The sequence below is a fragment of the Balaenoptera borealis genome (assembly GCF_965194805.1).
Source record: "Balaenoptera borealis genome assembly, chromosome: 1".
Taxonomy (NCBI): Eukaryota; Metazoa; Chordata; class Mammalia; order Artiodactyla; family Balaenopteridae; genus Balaenoptera; species Balaenoptera borealis.
Window position 1 is genome coordinate 24,419,412 of NC_138860.1, and position 12,916 is coordinate 24,432,327.

Below are 12,916 nucleotides of genomic sequence, written 5' to 3' on the forward strand. Positions count from 1 at the left end.
CCTTGGCTTCGTGCAGGAAAGAATTCAAGAGCAAGCCATAGTTAAGTGAAAACAGGTTTATTTAGAGAGATACCTACTCCATAGACAGAGTGTAGGCCGTCCCAGGGCATGGGGTTGGGGTCTTGGAAAGGGAACTGGGAGAAACACCTTTCACAGACAGAATGCATTCCGGTCTATCTCAAAAGGCCCCGAGGTGTGGGGTGGTTAGTTTTTATGGGCTGAGTAATTTCATAGGCTAACGAGTGGGAGGAATATTCTAACTATACTGGAGAAGGGGTGGGAATTTCTAGGAATTGGGCACCACCCACATTTTGGCCTTTTATGGTCTGCCTTGGAACTGTCCCGGCACCTGTGGGTGTGTCATTTAGCATATGCTGATGTATTACAATGAGTGGATAATGAGGCTCAAGGTCTACTGGAAGTCAAATCTTCTACCATTTTGGGCCTAGTAGGTTCTAACCAGTTTTTGTGGTATCCTGTTCTTCTTAACGGTTGTGTCATTCTTTCAATGATTGTGCCCTGCCCCCTTCCTTCCAGTCTCATAGGTGTCCATTTTTATTATCATTACCGTCCCAGTCAGAGAGAAAAAGAGTGAATTATCTATTCCAAAAAGAGCCAAGCTGGGCTAAGGCTTTGGTTGGGTTTTTACATGGTCTTGACAACCCTGTTCACATGAGGCTTACTCTAGGCTGCTCTCAAGAAAGAGGTTTCCTGTGTGAAGAGCGAGGCCTCCCAGGAAGTGACGAGGAGTGTCAATTAATTCTCCCAGCAAGAGAAACAGGGCAGGCACAGAGCGGATGCCAGGAAGTGGAGCATCCCCAAGGGGCAGGCCCCAGAGAAGGTGCTAGTAATGGGCGAATGGAGAATGGTGGCAGCCCAGAGGACAGACCAGCAGGAGAAAGCACACAGCTGTCAGGACTTTGGCTAGCGGATTTGGGGACTGACTTCTTCATAGATACGGCCATGTATCCCAAAGAAATGGGTGCCTCTCTAAGACAGAGACCTCTGCCTCTCTATGTATCCATCTTCTTGCTGGTGTTTTCTTCCAATGGGGACAGCATCTATTTAGAATTTTAGAAAATGTCATTTTATTTCCATTTGTAAAAAGAAATTAGAATGTATCAAAATTCCAAAGAAAATTGTCCCTCTCTAACTTGACTGCCTACTTCCCCTGTACCCTTCTCTGCCTTTCTTATTTTAGATTTCCAACCTGAAAATGAGTTGTCCTATTCCGTGCTCTTGGAGTTCGGGGAGATCTGCAGCTAATTCGGCAACCCCAAGCTTGTCATGTCACTTCTGAGTCTCAGTCCACAAACCGGAAGGATTAACCACATAAACTCAAAAACAATAGCTGGCTCTGAAATTCCGTGGTCTTGGGATAATCTCAAAAAAGGCCAAATTGTGGTTACTGACCTGCATTAATATTCTGCTTCCCTTTTGAAGTGATTTTTAAGAGAGAAAGCAGATAAGAGAATGGAAAATTTGTACCTTATCAGAGTAACCCAAAAGAGTATACTTAAAATTGCATTTTGACAGTATGAAAGCAATATTTTTTTAAATGCTTTAAAATGTCTAACACGATAAGTATAGGTGATTTTCATTTCTTTATAGTTTTCTGGATTTATCCAATTGTCTACAACGGACGTATAACGTTTTCAAGAAACTTAAACGTTACTGTTCCATATTATATTTTGCTGGAGACAGGGTTAAGAAAGAATCTGACTTCAGAAATATCCCTCTTCACCACTGTGAACTGCCCTCACTCCCACCCAGGCAGAAACCTGACAAGAGTTAACGCGATGCCAGGCGTGGGAGAAAGAGAAATGCGAAAAGCCCCTGACAACCTGTTGTTTTCCTACTGATATGGGCACCTTGGCCCCGCGTCTACGCCTCTAACGTGTTTACGGAGACCACCTCCAAGCCTAAGACACATCTCTGAGCGGGAAGTCAACTCCCGGCAGCCCTGGCCCCAGCAGGGGGCTGAAATTTAACCCGAAAGTCAGAAGGCCGAGCCTCCCAGCCTCACGCCGACCACGTGACCGCAGCCCCGCCCCTGCCTTGAAGAGTCGCGGCGCTGGAGGGCGGGGCCGGAGCGTGTGGGGGCGGGGCCGGAGCGCGGGAGGGCGGGGCCGGAGCGCAGGGACCGGCGCACTGGGATCACGAGCCGCCCAAATCAGCGCGACCCGGAAAGAGCGCCACTCTTCTGGAAATTTAATTCGCATTCCTTTGAGATTTGAGGTTCTAAATCCCTTTTGGCCGCGAGGTGGAAGGCAGGAAAGCCCGAGGGCAGCTGAGTACCGACAGGAGGAACAGAAACTCTTCCCCTAAAGAGATAAGGCTGAACGTTTCAGGGTCCTCGTCTAAGAACAGCGGGTGGACGAGTTACTGGACAGGTGACTTTACCGTGATTAATTGTATTAAGTTATCCACGATTTGTATTAAAAAGGAAAGCAAAGTCTCACAATCTGGGGAGGAAGCAAAAAGGGGACCCAGGCTTTTCAGCTTAGCTGGGAGGCAACTCAAGCCAAAGAAAAGTCAGATCAAGGGAACTTAAGCCAGGAACTGTTGTCCAGGAGACATTTTAAATGCCTTCTCTCATCACAGGGATTTATGCTACCCTCTTGCCTTGAAGCCCACTGGACATAAGAGAGCTAGCCTGTCCCTGCGATAAACAGGGAAGAATGTTCCACCTCATGCTGGGTGAATGCAAGACCACACCACACTCCAACACACACACGCGCGCGCGCGCGCCTTGTGATGGCTAGGTGGGTGTGTTTCTTCATATGCTGAGAAAATGTCCGCAAACAGGAAATGGTCAGCCTGTGAGGTGAAGTCATTGTGCTTGACAGTGCCTTTGAGAGGTACTGTCCTCTGAAACCAAAATTCACCAGGGATGGCAGAATTATTAGTGCCACCTCCGGTGACCTTTCAGCTGAGCACCTTGGTCAGAAAATTAACCATCCGCTTTCTTTTACCATGTCAGACCGGGTGGTCTTGAGAGAAGATCTAACACTTGTGTGGTGGGCTGTTGCCAGTTCCCACGGAGAAGCCAAATAGCTCCTTTCTTCCCAGCCTGTGGATCCTGCCTAGACCAGGCCTTCTGCTCTTGAGGGGTTTTACTTCACTTAACATTAGGTTGACTAGCAGGTTTACTACTGCAGAGCAGCAGACATCCCCGTCTTTAAAATGGGGCAGAGAAGGAAGGGGAAAGAATTCATGTGCGTCGGGTGTGCGTTCTGTGCTTGGCACTGTGTGAGAGAGACTGTGTCCATTCTCTCAGGCTTATCTGCCACCCTGGCAAGGGCACAGAGTGAGTAAGTGTAGAAATTTTGATAAATCCAGAGCCCAGATCTAACCCAGGTCTGCTAGATGTCAGGCTGCCTTCCTGCAATTGCCTGGGGCACCTTCATCAAGGTAGAAGATTTGATTTAAAAATTAAATATAGTATTTTATTTTAAAACCCAATTTGCATATTTTTGCATTGTACAGATTTGGATCTGTGCTTATCCTTTCCCACCTGCAACATTTACATGCATCAACCCCAGTGCTGAAAAAGGGAGTGAATGCAGGTCTACTAGCTGGCCATCTTTTTGGCATCCCTGCAGGACACAGTTCTCCTGACAGTACCTCACCTCCCTCTTCAAAACAAATACCTTCATTCCCACATCTGTCTTGAGAAACCCAGACTGGGAGTTTCTCATGCTGCTTATAAAGCTTATAGGCTGGGACTTCCCTGGCAGCTCAGTGGTTAAGAATCAGCCTGCCAGTGCAGGGGACACGGGTTGAGCCCTGGTCTGGGAAGATCCCACATGCCGCGGAGCAACTAAGCCCGTGCACCACAACTACTGAGCCTGCGCGCTAGAGCCCGCGAGCCACAACTACTGAAGCCTGCACGCCTAGAGCCTGTGCTCCTCACCACGCTGCCCGCGTGCAGCGCAACAAAGACCCAACGCAGCCAAAAATAAATAAATAAAAAAAATAAAAGCTTATAGGCTATCTGACACCATTAAATAAAAAGTCAGTGGCAGAGCTACCTGGAAAGAGTGTAGCAGCCATGGAGGTGGGCCACCTAAAGGGCGGGCTGAAGAATTTCTTGGCCTCCTGAAGGATCCCAGGCAGCTGCCACCATCTAACTTCCGTTATTCAAAGGAGCACCGCCGGCTAGAGGCCTGGTGGGCGAGTGCAGTGGTCCTCACTCCTGGCTGCACAGCATCTCCTGGGAGCATGACAACCGTTGTTGCCTGGGTCCCACTCCCAGAGAGTCTGACTTGTTTGGTTTGGACTGCAGTCTGGCATCGGGATTGGTTAACGCTCCCACGTTTCCAGTGTGCAGCCTACGGAAGAACCACTGGGCTAGTGTTTGGTCATAGTGGCCCCAAAGGGCTGGGAAAACAGAAGTAACATTCAGCAAGCCATTCGGGGTTCCTGAGGACTTCTGTTGGACCAGCAGTGAAGGTGAGTTGGCAAGGTAGAGCATAGGTTTCAGAGCCAGGCAAGCAGAAATCAGAACCCTAGCTCCAGCATGCTGCCCACTGTGTGACCCAGGCCAAGCCGCTTAATGGTTCTGAGCCTTAGTTTCCTGGTCTGTAAAGTGGGGGTGTTAATAATAATACTTCCCTCACAGGGCTGTTTTAAGGACTAGCTGTACTAGGACACTGCCTGGCACGTATTAGGTCCTCGGTAGGTGATGCCCTGACTGTTAACAAACCACCTAGGATTAACTCGCACTTGGTGTGAAGAGAAGGGATGCCGTGGGCTGACGGCACTCTTCAGCGGGGCCCCCTTGAGTGAGTGAGAGTCATACCTCTTTGGGGAGGAGCTCCATGAAGCTCGGAAGTGGCGTGGGAGACAGGCAGGGCAGCCCTCCAAGCCTCCAGGACACCTCCCACTTTGGTTCCCCACCTCCAGTCCCCTTTTCACTTCCACGTTCAGCCTCAGGAGGAGGGGTGTACTCGGGGGAGAAGCCAAATGCATTTGGCTACAGCTCTACCTCCCAAAGTGGGTGGCCATCAGACTGGATTGTGTCACCCTGGGTTATGTCACCCGAGGCAGCTCTGCCCAGGACAAGTCTGTCCGCCCAGGGACCCACGCCTCCTCCCTCCCTCCTACTTGATGCCATGACATCATGACGCTCCGAGGGGAGCCAGGCCCCAGGGGGGCAGCCATACCACAGCAAACTGCCACCTGTCCTGTACAAACGTGTGCAGACCTGGGTGGAAGAGACAGAGCTTGGGAATCTGTGACAGGTGTCCAAAGGCAGAGAGGAAGGGGGGAATCCCACTCTGGAACAACAGTTCCCCATTCATGCTCTGAGCAGCCCAGCATAAAAGACCCTGCTGCCAACATGATGATGTCTCCTTTTCCTCTCCTCTCTTCCTCCACATCCGCAGAGTTGATGGAGCTCTTCTGCATATATTATGTCATATGATGCTCAAAACAGACCTGTGAGGCAGGCGATGCAGGGACTAAATTACCCTCGTTCACCAATAAGAAAACAGAAGCTCAGCAGATCCCATGATTTGCTCAAGGTCACAGAACTCATCGGGGGGCGTAACCAGGACTTGAATCCATGTCTGTGTACTGAGAACCCGTTTCTCTCCACCACGCTATGTCCCCTTGCCCCTACCCATTTCAAAATCCCTCCCACTAGCTGTGTAGTGTAAGTCAATTGTGAAATATGGCGGGGGGCGGGTGATGAGGAGAGGGGCAGGCTTGATTTTCAATTCCAAAACTGTAAATGCGGGCAACACATCATTCCCTCTTTTCTATGCCTGTCTCCTATCTTCAACTGAGAAATGGCCAAGCCACCTACCCAAGGCCAGGTTATAGGAGGACGAAAAAACCAACCACCAAGCCCCTTACAAGATCTATGCCCCAGACCAGAGCTTTAATCTTACCAAACTTCATTTTAAGGAAATGAGGATAGTGCAAGGTATTTTGCAAAGAGAGTTTATTAGTTGCTGATCCAAAGTGGGAAATGTTAAGTTCCAGCCAAAGAAGGCACAGATATCCTGCTAATTCCCCAAGGCGTGCACCATATTGACAAACCATCTGGCTTGCTGGGTCTCAGGGAAATGTCCAATACAGACAGTAAATGAACTTGAAATAGTAGAAAAATAGCCCCTGTACAGCACCCAGTTCTCACCAACAGAATTCTCTCCTGCCCTTAGCATGAAGTAGTGATGTGGCGCTATTAGGAACAAAACCGAGGGGAATGAGATGGAACCCGCACAAGCATTACCAGAAGGGAATGTGGTAGAAGTAGAGACTCATCCCCAAAGAACTCAAGGCAGGAGAAACTCCTGCTCATCTGTTACCAGGCCCTCTCCAACCGGCCCGCCTGGCACAAGGCTTCCAGAAGGAGATGAGCACCAGCCCTTAGACCCCACCAACCTCCTTCAAAAGCCTGTGCAGAATGCCTACGTTTGGATTCACAGAGCAGCCCTTCTGTCAGTGAGCGGGGAGGGGTGGACAAAAGGTAGCTCTTTTTTTTTTTAAACCAAAAAGGGACATGCACAGGTACAGTCCATACAAACCCAAAATCACACATGACCCAGAACTGGGGTCTCTAAGAGCCCTTCTCAGGCAGAAAGTCGTTTCCACAATGGAGGAAGCCAGTGAAAGCCCTTGGTAGGGCCAGGTACAGGACTACAGATGCATGCATGCAGGGGTATCATTTGCCATTCAGGGAGAATCCAGAAGATGTGCAGTCATTCACATCTACAGATAAGAAAACCCAGGCACAGGGGCCTAAATGACTCGCCCAGAGGGACACAGGGGGGTTCAGAGGCCACTGTGCTGTCCTCTCCATCCTGGCACCCTGCCTCCTGCCCTCCGCCACTCGTGCCCATGGGTCAGCATTCCCGGGGCGGCAGAATATAGAACTCAGGATCAGACTGATCCACAGGTCCATCAAAACCAAGGTGGGGAATGAAGGAGGTAACCTTCCATGCACCAGGAGGGAAACAGTCCATCAACGGGAGCAACATGGTCGGAGAGGCATCCCGAAGTCCCTGTCGTCAGAGTTGCCTCTCTACACCTGGATGTGTTGTTGCCGTTTTCAAACCTCGACATGTCCTCTTGTCACTCGCAGGATATCTGAATCTCCTGAGAGTAATGCCCATCAAAATTCAGCTCCCGTTGAGCTCAATATTCAGTACCCTCGGTACAGACACTCCGGCTCTTCCCCACCCCTGCCCCACAGTCCTGGGACGCTGGCTCACTCACCATTTCCCGGTCCCACCACATTCTCTCAAGTCTCTTGGTTGTTGCCTCTTTTGACATGGAATCTTACTTCCCTCCCTGTCCAGCCACCGATGTCCAGCTCACCAGTGAAGACGTGGCTCCACTGACCCCGCGTCCGGGAAGCCTTCACGGATGGCTCTGGGCTGGAGCCTTCCCAGTGTGCCCCACAGCCCTGCCCTGCCACTCCCAGGCTCCCGATCTGATTGCACCCCTGTGACCAGCGTGTCACCTCCAGCTCCTCCAGGGCAGGCACTGGGTCTCGCTCAGCTGGAATGCTTAGCATGTAACAAGTGTTTAGTTCAGTGGTTTAGTTCAGTGTTTATAAAATGAACTAATGAAAAGTCCAAACACACTGTAGAAGGAAAAAAAAAAAATCCCCTTTCTTGATTACAAAGCTCTTGATCTGGGGGAGTGAAGTGGCTTGCTTCTGAGTGCCAGGAGGGCAGGGGACTGATGGGCAGTCTTCGGGAAAAGGCTTTCCCTGAGCAGATAAATGTGGAGCAACACAGGAGCTGATGGTGGGTGTAAGCAGCTAAGTGAAGAGTCGGGGGAGGATGATGATACCCACCCCCGATTAACAGGACAAGTTGCCACAGGAAAGCGAATAGCTCGTCCAGCATGGTAGATAAGGCCCATGCCCACAGCACTCCCAGGGAACTTCAGGAGAACCCAAGGGAAAGCCATGTGGGCTAGCAGGCTTCCCAACTGGTTTTGTCTGCTGTAAGGAAGCAGTGGAGGTGGGTAAGCTGGGGGCAGGTCACAGAAGCATCTGCTCTTAGATCAGCAGCGAGGCTCCGGCTGGCTGGAGAACGTCTCCAATTCCTTAGCCACCCAGTGAGCCTAATTCCACTCTGGGCATGCCTGGTATTGACTGAAAAGGAGGGCATGGTTAGTTACCAAAAGACATGGACAAATTCCCTCGGGTTCACACAGATACCATTACTGGACTCGGGTCCCCTCCAGCATTTTGCAGTCCAGAGCTGGGGATCCACCTTGGGCTTTAGGAAAATGGGATAAATTCAGAAGGCTCAGACCATTCAAGCAAGGCTCCTTGGGAAAACACGCCCAGTGGGAAAACAAGAAGCTCCTGCACCGCCCCTCCCCAGCCTCTGAGAGGCCCCGCCTCCTCCAGCCTGAGCTGTGAGCGCCCTTCACCCAGCACAGACCAACCCAGCGCTAAAAGTACCTCCTGCCCACCTAGGATTCCCTTCTGTAGTATTAGCTACGCACAGTGTTGGAAAAGGGCACCCAAAGGGTTTGGGTGTATGCGCCTGGGGGCTACCTGTGGCTGGTTTATGGCGATGGGAGGGGCTGGAGCAGAGCATGAGGTGCAGGAGGACACGTGGGGAGAGGAAAGGCACTGCTCGGGAGGATCTGACTGTGTGACAACAAAAGCCCCCGGAGGGCTCGCCTGGCTGGGTGCACGGCCTGAACCTCCAGGGAGTGCTGCGGCCCTGGACCAACCCCTGCCTCACTGACGTGGTACAAGTCATCTGCTGCCTTGAGTTTCCAGTTCTGTAGTTGGTGAGCAAAAAGGAATACCTAAAAAAGGAATCTTTCTAAACCATCATTTACACGTGGGCTGAAGTAAGTTCAGGGTGGAGCAAAGTAAACTCTGGTTAAGAGGAGAAAGCAGAAACAGAGCATAGGGATAGGAAATAGGAATGCTGCCGAATATTTAGCCCATGAGGTATGGAACCATAAATTACTTGTGAAGAGAGCTCTTTCAGAGTCATGAGTCCACAGCTCTCATCCTTGGATGGAAACAAAAACCCCACCCAGAGCTGCCAAAAGTGGGCCTAAAAAAGGGGCCACCGAAGGGTCTCAGCTGCCATCTGCTGTGTTCCATGTCCCCCAAAGCTCCTTGGTTTCTGTTCTCCAGCCCAGGGGTCAGCCTGGAAAAGAGATTCTGCTTTTTGCCCCCGGAAACTGCTTCCTCCACCGTAAAGGAACGTGAGCGAGCTCTGACACAAAGTCTGCTTCTGAGCTTTCAGACTTGAAGCCAGTGAAACCGAGGAGTTCCCTGAAATCCTGGTCCTAGCAGCCCCACTCACCTGGAGACGCAGTGCCTCCTGCCCTCCCTCGGCCCTGCCTGGAGCAGAGACAGCCAAGCAGATGCCAGTGGGGACCAGAGCAGCTCCGTGATCGTTCCTCACCTTCAAGGGCCCCTTACACGTGGCCCTCTGCAAGGCAACAGAGGCTGAGGTCAAAAGACACCATCCCCACACCTCCTCAAGGAGCTCACCAGCTCCTGCAGGCATCTGGGGAGGGGAAAGAGCTGCTCCTGAGAACCAGGACCAGCCAAGGGTGTCTGCAACAACCTTTTCCCCCCTGTTTTTTTTTAAAACAAGAAACAGGAGAAAGCACCCAATCTTCCTAAATTTTCCTTAGGATAAGGAAAAGTGGAAGCTTATATACCTAGTCTGGCCCAAATCCAAGGCAAGGAAAAAAAAAACCCTGGGCCTAACCCGTCTGATAGAGCTAAGCACCGATTCCAAGTCCCTCTGAAATGACAAACTAGACTAGTGATATTACTGTAAAGAAGTTCCCTGCAGCCCTGAGGGGCCCAGAAAAGAAGAGCGCTCCCTTTATCACCACAGCCCTCTATGTGACAGCTGCCATGTTGGGCAGAGCTGTTCCTGGAGACCCAGAATGTAAACCCCCGGCTCTGCCAGGACAGCCCCCATCCGTTTAGCGTCTCCTGTAAGACAAAGAGAAGAGCCACCCCCATCCTGCTATATTTGGCATTAGGTAATAACGAAAGCCACGAGGAGAAAGGAGGAAGGGAGGTCTCATCACCAAAGCAACCCTGACGGCAGAGACACTGCTGGGCCCATGGCGCGACGCTAACGAGGCCCGTCGCAATTAGGGGGCTGCTCAGAGCCACCGGATCTCAGAGCCAGTGCAACATTCCCATGTGTGGGAGGGGCCTGTCCAGCCCAGGACAGAGCTTGTATGCTAGAACTTTCTCCTCTGCCTTCCACCTGGCGTCTGGAACCCCACCAACAATCCCTGCATCCTCCTCTCTGCCCAAGCCACCAAATACCCACGGAGGCTGGTATGATTCACTGGTCAAACCAAAGACAGCCACCCTTGGTGGGGTGGAGGGGAGGGTGGTGGTCGGATTTGAACCCTTTATGCTCCCGTCACCAATCCTTCGGCCCCCAACGCCAACACACAAGCCCTCCCCACTTTACTGACATCCAGATTCCACGCCACTAGCTTGGGACAGACGGAGTTTGTTCTCTGACTTCCTCAGGGTATTTAGTGACTCTTCATCCAAAGAGCTCTCTCCAAGGAGAGACGTTTAGCTTTATGAAAATACCTAAAGCTACTGGGATATGTATTCTTGCCAAGATATCTGACAACTGGCCTATTTTTAAAGTCCCAACCAATAATCTTTGAGAGGCACTCTACACACAGACAAGGAGGCGATGACCAAAAAAGTAATGAGACCAGTATTAGGTTTTTGTTTTTCAATCAAGTCAGAATCTACCCAACCAAATAAACAATATTTTCTTCAAAGGGGTCTCCTTAGGGGGCCCTGCCCTCATTGCACTGGTGCTTTGTTTGTTCAGAACACTTTTGGAAAGTCCTGTCCTAGCAGAGCCTCTGTTTTGCATATAGTCCAGCATAATGTTATAAGCACTGAACTACCCGCTGCTACTGTGAGCCAGGCACTGTTTAGGCCCCGAGGCAATACAGGTAAATAAAACAAGGCCTGTCCCAGCAAGGTGCTCACTATCTGGTGGAGGAGGGAGGAGAAAGGGAACAAAGATTTCGGGGGGAATGCATACCATAAGCCAGGTACTGGGCTAACAGCTTTTGCTACATTGCCTTTAATACACGCACACCAAAAAAAAGGTCCTCTTAAATGCAAAGACTGAGACTGAGTGAGGTTCAGTGATTTAGCCAAAGTCACACAACCCGGGAATTACAGGACTGGTGCTGGCCCCAGGCTGCCAGGCTCCCAGCTGGATCTCCCACCACTGCAGTACCCGGCAGTAAACAGGCCATCCTAGTACAGGAGGTGAGGTGGGGCTGGTCAGGAGAGGCTGCTCAGAGCAGGGAAACTCCATCTGGGCCCAGGGGAGGAGCTTGCCATGCGTGTCTCCTCTTGTGTCGAGAGCTGGCCTTGCACGCGCCTACTGTTTATCCTTTCATCAGGACTCTGTGACAAGCCAGGTGGGCAGGGAGAGTTTCTCCAGATATTAAACAGGACTCTTATACCCTAACTATTTATGTAAACGTAGACAGACAGATGGACACTCAGACACATCCAGACGTGCCTCACTCACTCACACAGAGTACCATCCACGCAACTTGTCAATCTCACAAGGAGGCAGGGAAAGCAGGCCTCCATCCCAACATGTCAAAACTAGTTTCTTACAATAGCCAAAAGGTGGAAACCACCCAAGTATCCATCAATGGATGAATGCATGAACGAAATGTGCTCTACACTTACAATGGAATATTATTCAGCCCTGAACAGGAAGGAAATTCTGACTCATGGATGAACCTTGAAGATATTATGCTAAGTGAAATAAGCCAGTCACAAAAAGACAAATACTATATGACTCCACTGATATGAGGGACTTAGAGTGGTCCAATTCATAGAGACAGAAAGCGGAATGGTGGCTGCCGGGGGCTGGGAGGGAGGGATGGGGAGTTAGTGTTTAATGGTATGGAGTTTCAGTTTGGGAAGGTGAAAAGGTTCTGGAGATGGATGGCTCTGGTGTTGGTTACACAACAATGTGAATGTACTTAGTGCCACAGAAATGCACACTTAAAAATGGTTAAAATGGTAAATTTTATGCTGGAGAGGATGTGGAAAAAAGGGAACCCTCCTACACTTTTGGTGGTAATGTAAACTGATGCAGTCACTATGGAAAACAGTATGGAGGTTCCTCAAAAAACTAAAAATAGAGTTACCATATGATCCAGCAATCCCACTCCTGGGCATATATCCAGAGAAAACTCTAATTTGAAAAGATACATGCACACCAATGTTCATAGCAGCACTATTTACAATAGCCAAGACATGGAAGCAACCTAAATGTCCATCGATGTATGAATGGATAAAGAAGATGTGGTGTATATATATATAATGGAATACTACTCAGCCATAAAAAAGAACGAAACAATGCCATTTGCAGCAACATGGATGGACCTAGAAATTATCACACTAAGTGAAGTAAGTCAGACAGAGAAAGACAAATATATCACTTATATGTGGAATCTAAAATATGACACAAATGGACTTATTTACAAAACAGAAACAGACTCACAGACATAGAAAACAAACTTATGGTTACTAAAGGGGAAAGGGGGTGGGGGAGGGATAAATTAGGATTTGGGATTAGCAGGTACAAATTACTCTATATCAAATAGATAAACAACAAGGTCCTACAGTATAGCACAGGAAACTATATTCAGTATCTTGTAATAACCTATAATGAAAAATGATATATATATCTGAATCACTGTGCTGTATACCAGAATCTAACACAACATTGTAAATCAACTATACTTCAATTTTTTTTTTTAAAAAAAGTAAATTTTCCACACTTAAAAAAAAAACTTGTTTATTCTCCTTGGGGGTAAGATGCATATTCTTTTCCTCAAATTAACCATAGACACATTCTTAAGATCAGTTTCTTCTATTCTCTTC

At 49.5% G+C, this 12,916-nt stretch overlaps 1 protein-coding gene across 5 annotated transcripts in view; it reads right to left on the reverse strand.

Annotated features, from left to right (window-relative positions):
- ITPKB (inositol-trisphosphate 3-kinase B) overlaps positions 1 to 12,916 on the reverse strand; it is a 100,054-nt gene that overhangs the window by 41,629 nt on the left and 45,509 nt on the right. Inside the window, exon 1 of one of the 5 annotated variants that reach the window (XM_082393242.1) lies at positions 7,228 to 7,503. The exons of 3 other annotated variants lie outside the window; for them this stretch is intronic. In XM_082393242.1, the coding sequence (XP_082249368.1) occupies positions 7,228 to 7,284 (57 nt within the window). In that variant the 5' untranslated portion in view covers positions 7,285 to 7,503. Of the gene's footprint in view, positions 1 to 884; positions 1,062 to 7,227; positions 7,504 to 12,916 lie in introns of those variants that run through there. One more of the 5 variants, XM_082393241.1, reaches the window with a different exon arrangement.